The sequence below is a fragment of the Phaseolus vulgaris genome, chromosome 1 (genome assembly GCF_000499845.2).
Source record: "Phaseolus vulgaris cultivar G19833 chromosome 1, P. vulgaris v2.0, whole genome shotgun sequence".
NCBI lineage: Eukaryota > Viridiplantae > Streptophyta > Magnoliopsida > Fabales > Fabaceae > Phaseolus > Phaseolus vulgaris.
The window spans coordinates 45,528,464-45,537,693 of NC_023759.2; the positions used below are offsets into that span (position 1 = coordinate 45,528,464).

General features: G+C 29.5%; 1 protein-coding gene across 4 annotated transcripts; it reads right to left on the reverse strand.

Annotated features, from left to right (window-relative positions):
- Window positions 1-1,176: 1,176 nt before the first annotated feature.
- Window positions 1,177-3,641, reverse strand: LOC137814635 (BTB/POZ domain-containing protein At3g05675). Of its 4 annotated transcripts, none has more exons than XM_068617462.1 (4): window positions 3,453-3,616; window positions 3,202-3,249; window positions 2,549-2,717; window positions 1,177-2,449 (listed from the first exon to the last, which is right to left on the reverse strand). In XM_068617462.1, the coding sequence occupies exons 2-4, from the start codon at window positions 3,211-3,213 to the stop codon at window positions 1,407-1,409; spliced, it is 1,224 nt and encodes a 407-aa protein (XP_068473563.1). In that variant the 5' UTR covers window positions 3,214-3,249; window positions 3,453-3,616; the 3' UTR covers window positions 1,177-1,406. The 4 variants fall into 4 exon arrangements, with proteins under 4 accessions (XP_068473563.1, XP_068473564.1, XP_068473561.1 ...); XM_068617463.1 differs by having other exon boundaries at window positions 3,419-3,569; XM_068617460.1 differs by having other exon boundaries at window positions 1,177-2,717; window positions 3,453-3,641.
- Between the last annotated feature and the right edge of the window lie 5,589 nt (window positions 3,642-9,230).

The following is a 9,230-nucleotide window of genomic DNA, read 5'->3' on the forward strand; positions in this document are numbered from 1 at the left end:
TTATTTTGAAGAATAGTATCGTAGTTTTTCATATAACACGAGATTTTGTAGGTTAAAGCTGTTGCTAAAGATTTTGATTTTCTTACCATCATAACTGATAGTTGGCATGCCAATTTAACACAAACATGCAGAAGACACTCGTATGATGATGGTCCAAAACTGGTACACGAGAGCAACACGGTTCGAACACACATTCAATACAAAGTAAATTGGTGTTGACCAAACTTTATGATGTTTGATCCAATCTCAATCACCTCTCACTCTCCCTTAAAAAAAAATAAAATAAAATAAAATAATAATAATAATTTATGAATATTTCAACCTTTATACAATAAATCTTCACCATATCATCTACTTGTATATGTTCAACTAATAAAATATCAGAAAAAAACAACTTCTCAATTTCTTCTGAATGTATAGATCAATGTTTATTGTTGGTAGCTAGGCTTTCTAGCCAATCTATCTAATGTGATACAATAATCTCCGATCATATGAATTATACTACAACTCTATTGTTTCGGCTAGTCTACAATGGTGATCACTCTACCAGAGTTGAGGACTACTCTAGTTGTTTCAAAATTGTGTGTTCTCTTTATTATTATACACGCCAACTGTTTTTAAAATCTTAAGTAATATTTTGTTAATTATGTTGTTCATCTAACTATGTATGTATAATTTAAATTGTAAAAAAAAATATTAAAATGACAAAAATATTATCATTATAATATTCATCACCTTTAATACCTACCGCACAAACCCAACCAACCTTTCAATTGATGAAAATGTATGTGTGCGCAAATGGGTGTCTGTCTGTCGCTCAATCATTAGGAGTACATGAAGTGGTCAAATTGTTTTACTATCTATGCAGCTAATCAAGTTTTATCCTCTTAAAAGAAGAGGTAGCTTGTTATGCACATAAAGAGAATTTTCAATTTCAATTTTCCAAGCAATTACTCGAATTCTATTGTCTCAAACTCAATTTCTTTTCTCCTTTCCGATCAAGCAGGCGTCAAAATGATTAGTTTTACCCCTTTAAAATACCATAGAACTTCATACGATTGCGTTGTGTACTCATGTTGAGTTAACAAACCACGCTGCAGGACCTGTATTGAGCAACATCTCCATGTAATTAGAAATGCCCAAGCAAATTCAACGTTAATATGTAGAGTATCATGATTTTGCTTAATATGAAATAAATTATTTCAAAATAGATCCTTTACAGTTCATAGTTAGTACAACATTTTCTTAGAATAATTTACATTGAATTGTTGAGAAATGGAGATTCTAAATGCCTCCAACAAAAATTTCCGTTCATGTAAAAAAATAGATGATTTCTTCGCAATGCCTTGACAAGGTAGGAATCTGGGATTAGACTCTAATATAAAATAACAGAATTTGTGAAAGCTTCAAAATGAGTTGGCCATGGCATGCTCATCCCCTAGCAACGATAGTCTTCTTTTAGCAACCTTGGACCTATAACACCATACTTCAAATGCCTCAGTTAAGTCTGGATACTGCATATATTCGTTATCCAGCCACTCGGTTAAAATCTCTGCCTGATCCCCCGATGGCAATGCAAGAATGATAGATACAAATGTGGATTCTAAGGATTGCCACATTTCGCCATCTAATTTAAGCAGCATGGCATTCTCACAATTCGTTGTAACAGAATCAATCAATGGTTTAGTAACCCTCACAAATGGAAGCCACACTTTCAAAACTTGAAGGCGTTTTGCTGTTGGCAATATAACAGTGCCATAACCAATTGCCTCTAAAACTTTTGATGTCACCTCAACAGCTCTTAACTTTATCTCAATGACTTCCGTTGTAGAACTTCCTTGTTCAAGAACCTTGACAATTTTTTCTGATGCATCAAACCAATTCTCAACAAATTCTCTCATTATTTCCAACTTACTCAGTATCTGACAGGCCCACGACAAATCAGTCAAACAGGATTGAAACAACTGAATATTCTCTGCCTCAGATAGTGATTCTGCAGTACCAGATGAAAAAGCTGTTACCGAGTCGATGAACCGAGCAAATAGTCTGTTTACACATTCTTTTACCTCGACTTTTATATTGTCATCAGCTGTCAATAAAGGGGTATCATCATCTTCAGTTAGCATGTACTCAAGTTGCTCTTGTGCTGAAGATTTAAGATCATTCATATTTGGGGATGGGGATGATGTAGCAAAACGGATAGCAGAGACAAAGATGTTTACGATAGCAGACTGCTTAACTGGTTGAAGTCTAGCCAGGATAGGTTCAGCCTGTAATCCCATTCGAGGTACAATTCTCAAGATCTCTTCCTCCTCAGCCTCCTCCCATGTAACAGCTTCTAAGTAGTTCACACATGCAGTTATAATCTGCGGGCATCCAAGTTCAACTGCAACCTGGAGAATCCCAAGGGCATTTTTAACACCATGCCACAAATCATCAACTGAACCATCTATGACAATGTAGAGAAGACGTATAAGATTTACATGGTAATCAAAATCCAACTCTTGGCAATAGATATCAACACAATTGCGAGAATCAAGGATCTGACATGTTGGCCAGTTCTCAGACAACCGATCAGCAAAGTACTTGCAATTCTTTACAAGAATCTCTGAGTGGCAGTATAGCCAATCATCTCGACCTTCCGGTGTGCGTAGCCTCACAACAACATCACTAGTTAATCGGTCACCAATCACACAAGCAATTTTTTCTTCTTTGTCCTGGATGAAAGAGGATAATAATGTAATCACTAATAACAGGTAAAAGGGACTTTGGCAACCTACATTTAGGTTGTAATATTGAAATAACAAATTGAAATCCGCAAGTGATGATCTATTGTCAATGTTTTAAAAAAGGGTCCGCAATATGTGAGTGACTGCAAATGTGACTGCATTGGACGCCTTTGTCTGCTATTTCCCAAAATACCAAGGAAAGCAATTTAATCACAGCTAAAATTTAAAACCTTGACCATTGTTGGTGTTGATGAGTGAGGCACTCCAATTCACAAATTGCCCTTGCATATAATTAAACGTTTGATGTACATTGATGAAGCTAGGAAAGCAACAGGAGAAATAAGATTGTATAAAAACCTAATTTTTTCTATTTAAATTTTGAATTTTAAAGATTAATAAAGTGATATTAACAGTGGTGAAATCTGACAGTGGAATAAAATAGAAGGGGAAAAAGGTGGAGAAAGAAGCTCACAGTAGGTTCCATTGAGATTAAGAGCAGTGAAAAGCGATAGTTCTACAGCTGCAATCAGAAAAGAAGAATTAAAGTTAGAAGGAGGCGAAGGTAGGTGAAAAAGAGAGAGGCATGGGATCTTGAGTGAATTATGGGTAACAGTATGAAATTGAAATGGAGGCAAAGCGAAATAAAGAAATCATGGAAAAAATGAAAAGAGTGAAAATGGGAAACGCACATGGTGATGAAATGAATGAGATTGAAAGAAGTACCGGATCTAAGAGGTATTCCATGTGAGTGCAAAGTTAAAAGGGTTCAATCTGAGGAACGATGGTGGAAGAACACGCACTCTCCTGTCCTATTACCCATTGCTTCTTCTTATCGACTTTAAACGCATCGTTGCGTTCTCTTTTTTTTATGTTTTTCCTTTCCCAACTTGCTCAACTTGCATGGATATATACACCATTCTATTAAATCTATGTACGCTTTATTCATTTTTTAACAAACAATTTAATTATGCATATACATCTGCCTAATCACCTTCACTATAATGGGTTCATTATAATACCCACTAATCATTTTAATACAATTTTCTCTCCTTTCTCTCTTTTCATGATTTTCAGCCCGTGAGCCCTGTCCAGGAGCTGCAAATTCTTCCTGCACCTCCATACATCTTCCTGCACCTCCACAGAATCAGCGAAATGACTGTTATATCGTTAATGAAAAATGAAAATAACCTTATGCCCCTCTTTTTCTATTCACTATTTTGAGCATCTTTTCTTCTTTCTCACTTCGCAGCCAATCTTTCTCATTGAGTCAGAGTCCTCTTTCTCTCTTTTCAAACGCAACACTCCATCTTACATCTTACAACGTTATTAATCACGTATTCCTCTGTTTTTTTCTCAGTCACAACGCTTGATATTGTTTTTAGGGTAGATAAAAAATATATATATTTCAGATTATAAAACTCGAAAAATATTTGTAGGGAAATACTTTTCAAATTTTATGATCCAAAATATGTTTTTAAGTATGTTTCTTAAAAAGAAAACATTCCAACTTGTACCATATGAAACGTATTTTGTTAGGATTAAATGGTAATCGCCTTGTTGTCATGTTCCCGTCATCGGTTTTACTTTTCTTTTTTTTATATGTTGTATCATAAATGGATTAAAAAATAAAATACTTTGAATTATAAAATTTAAAAAGTTATTTTTTCATAAAAAATTAAATAAAATTTATAATATACAAAAACTTTCGAATTATACAATCCGTTATTAAAAAATAAATTTTGAATTGTAGAATAAAAAATAACTTTCAGATTAAAGACACTTTTTCATAAACCTGAAAAACAAAGTTATAATTATGAGTGTAAAAAAATAATGGAGGTGCAAAAAGAACCTTTATTGTTACAAAATTGGGTAGAGCCTTAGCAAGATCAGGTTCGGAAATTGCTTCCTGCACCATATAACTGCACCCAATTACAGTAAAAAGACAAAAATACCCTTAAAAAAATGGGGTACATATAAAATTAAATTTCCGACCCGTTTTCGGAACACAATAATATCTTTTGGATAAATTTTTTCAAAATGTATTATTTTCAATTCTGAATTTTTTTATCTGAAATGGGATTTTGATTTTTTGTTTTCTGATTTTTATATCCCAAATACAATAATCTCTTCCGGATCTACTTTTTCAGAATACATTATTTTCATTTTCAGAATAAAGAATATTTTTGGAATTTTCGAAATTGTATTGGGTGCGGGTTCAAAAGTGTTGGGTGCAGGAAGCAATTGCCTCTAGGTTCATTTGTTTTAGTTTGACTCATCTTAATTTTGGCTATTTCTTTCTGCATCCTAATAAATTTCTTCCTGCAACCCATCCATTTCAAGAAAAAGACTATTTTATCTCTTTTGTAAATTATTTCTGGATTGTTTTTTTCGAAATATTTCTATAACATATTTTTCGGAACACATTATTAATTCTGGATTTAACAATTTGAAAATAAAAAAAATTATTTTGAAAAGGATATTCTGAAATGATTTTTGTTTTTTAAATTTCCTATTCCTGAAACACTCTTTACTTAAGAACTCCTATTCTGAAAACATTTTTTGTTTATGGAATTTTTATTCTCGAATCACATAAAATTGTGAAAGAGTAATTTTAGAAAATGTAGGGCGTAGGAAGAAACTTCCCTTAATTTTAGAATAATATATATGATTTGCAACATAAGACCTGACACAATTAGTAACGTGAATATTACTGTACAAATCAAGCTCGTGAAGACTCAAGAGGAGGTGGTACAGAGTAGGCTATTAGAACAACAAAATGCAAAAAGGAAAAAAAAATTGAAATAGGTTGGTTCTTATTTTAAAAATATCTAAAAAACTAAAAATGCAAAAACAAAATAACAAAATAAAATTAAAGTGTGCATATAGGAACGCTACAAAGAATGATTAATTCACTTTCCCATCTTTGTTGACCTATTTCGAAAATACTTTTTTTTTTAGAAACGGTATAATAAATAGTTTATTTGGACTTATTTGAATAGAATACATGTGTTTGATGGTTGATGATTATTAACAAATTTATTACTCTTAGTTGAATGAAAAGCGAAGCACAACAATGAACAAGAACTTTAAACAATGAACCAATGGAAGAATGGAGGAAGAATATGCAATGAGGGTAGGAAGAACTTACAAAAGCAATGAGGGTATGAATAAATTACAAAGGCAATGAGTGAAAAGAACATTCAAAAGAATTGAAGAGAGAGTGTGAAGAAGAAAGAAAACACAAAGAACAAGTGGTGCAGAACTTCGAATTAGGATAATAATAAAACTATAGATAGCGGTTGTAAGAGAAACCATCGTCTATTTAAACAAAGGGAATAAACCGTGGTTCCTCTTACAACCGCCGTCTATCTACCCATTTTAGTTTCAAAAAAATGTCATCATATTTTGATAGACAACATTTAGTAATGAAAAACTATATATTAACTGTCGTAAATAAATATTTTTGTACTAGTAATTATTAAAATTCTCTATTTTAACGACAATTATATTAAATAAGATTATAATTATGTTTTCGAATGCTCTAAAAAAACATCATTAAATATGTATTTTCAATTGATTTTTTATTTTAAAGAATGATAAATATATATGGGTTTAGGTAGAGAAAATTTAAAGGGATGGAGAAATTATTAGGTGATATTATATTATATGCTATCTTTATTAGTTTTATATAATTGAGTATTATTTATATGTAAATTAACAAATTTAAATTATGTCATGTAGAGATTAGTTAGAATAATAAACAAGTAGCTTCATAAAACATTTAACAACCGTAGTACAGGGTCTACCAAAGAATAATTCAAAAATTAGTTAGTTTTTGCTAGTTGATTAGTTATTAGTTCAATTAGAGGTGCACCTCACATGAGACTAGTAAGATTGACAAATAAAAAAGTTATGGTATGACCATGTATTAAATATTTCATTTACAGTCTTTACATATAAATAAATGTGTTGAAAAATAACATCTCTTTGAATAGATCTCAGTATTTCGAAGGGTCAATTAGCCTTAAGTTAGACGATTTTCATTCTTATACTTTTCTTTCTTTTGTAAGTGCCTTTTATTTTTATTTTCAAGCTTATGAGCCATAAGAGTGAGATATTCTGAAATTCGTCTCCTCTTTAATAGCTACAACAAATGGAAATCTTCCTACAAAACTCTGTGATAGCAAGTGCAAGATAACCAAGTTGTTGGTTGGCTTGTGAAAAGGAGACTTTTCAAAGGTGAATAAGAATGCTTATACCTCCACAAAAATAAGGGGAAAAAAGGCTATGTTCTTGTTTGAATTTAGTTGAAATAATTACAAATATAAGAAACATATACTAAAGAAATCAAAATTGCATTTATTATAACTAAGTACTATGTAATTAAATTTAAATATTAAATATTAAATAAAACATTCGTTGGGGATAAACTTTTGTTTCTAGTTTCTATTACTTTTATTGGCTCTCGCTATAAATATTTTAAGATTCTATGGATTTATTCAGTTGAGGAAGTAATCCATTAAAATCATGCATATAAATTATAAATATAGATTGCAGAAATTTTGTTCAATAAAATAATAATAAATTCTATATAAAAATGTTTATATATAAACATTAATAATGAGTAACATTGTATTAAAAAATTATATAATTAATCTAAATTTACAATTAATACTAAGAATAGCATATTATTATATTTTAATTATTCATATTTTTCAATGTAACGAGTATTTCTTTTCTAATAACAATTAATTATAATTACCAATTTAACTTGAAGATTAAAAAAATTATTAATTTATACTTTTAATTTTTGTTATTTGGTACTTGTAATAGAAAAATAAATTTATTTATGCAGTAACTTTTAAAATCTTACAGTTTTATAAATTAATTAAAATAAAATTTTATTAGGTAAAATTATTTAAAAAAATAACCCACGGATAAAAACACTAGTAATTGACGAATATTTAATTTCACGATTATAAATAGTATAATAAAAATAATCTTTTGTGTATATTATAAGAAATCTATTAGATACACTGTTAATATTAATTTTTTAATCAAGAGTTTTACTTTAGTAAGTCATGAAACCAACTTTAATTGGAAAAAAAATTACATTAGACTTCAGAAATTGTGCTTTCTCCTTGGTAATGAATTAGTAACATTTATTATATTAAAAACCAGAAACTTATTTTAAACAAAAACAAAAATTTGTAATAAAGTATATTACATGGTCTTCCACAACTTGTAGTTCCTACTATTTAGAGTAGAAGCTGTCTGGTCCCAACTTGGTTAGGAAAAATGAAAAGAAAAAGGTAGACTTCAAAGTGTGGAACCAATTAATATGATTCATGTGAGAAGATGAAATAAAAAAAAAAAAAGCATTTTCGGTCCCAAAACGATCTTCATCACATAACTCAACGACTGGGGACTGGGTCTCTTAATCTTAAAAAGCATGAAAAACATATCTCACTTTGTTAACCATATGGTCTTTTTCTAATTGTCGGATAATAGTTAGATCCAGATAGTTTAAAGACGATTTTGATAGGAAAACATTTATTATTACTTAAATGACAATATTATTACATATTTACATCATTTAAATAATATAGTACAAAAAATTAATCTTTTAAATTATTTTTTATTTTATTTTTAATTAAAGAAAACAAATATGCACATCTCTTCTTATCCCATCTCTAAACCTGTCAGGTTGGCAAATCAAGTGATAAAGATTAGGTTGTTGAACTGAAAATTCCATCCTAACCTGCAAAATTAGTTATAGGTTACTAATTGAGTCTAATCCATCTTCTCACCCCTAATTTTATATAAATATTTTTTTAAAACAAATAAAAAATAAATAATTTTTTAGGATATATATATATATATATATATATATATATATATATGATTTACTAACTTTGAAACATTAAAATATGTATTGTTCGAACCTTTTATCTAAACTTAAAAAAGACATTGATCCTTACAATTATAAAATTGTGCTGGAAATAGTTTCTAAAGGTTTTGGAAACAAACTTCTGTAAGACTAAAGTTGTGATTAAAGAAACAGTTTGAAATTTTACTTTAGGTTTCTCTTTTACAAAGAGAGAAGTTGGACTAAAAAGAAATTATGTTTTATAAAAGTAATTTCGTAATGAAGAAAACTCTAGGGGGGGAAAGCTTCTCAAAATATCGTTTAAGAATTTTTTTTCTTCATTCTTTCAAGTTCAAGATCGAAAGAATATACTAAAGACAATCTTTAAGTATAAAAAATATTATATAATTATGTAACCATTTTACAACATTTGTTAAGATTTTAAAATGTTGGTCAACACTACATCATTAAAAAGTATAATAAAAATGGTAAACTACTAATTTATATAATTCTGTTATTTAATTCATTTTTTCACCTTATTAATGAAACTCAATAGTTTTTTTTTTATCGCAATTTAAAAGCATCATACTTTTTTTTATTAAAAATACAAGTAATATAGTATTTTACAACTT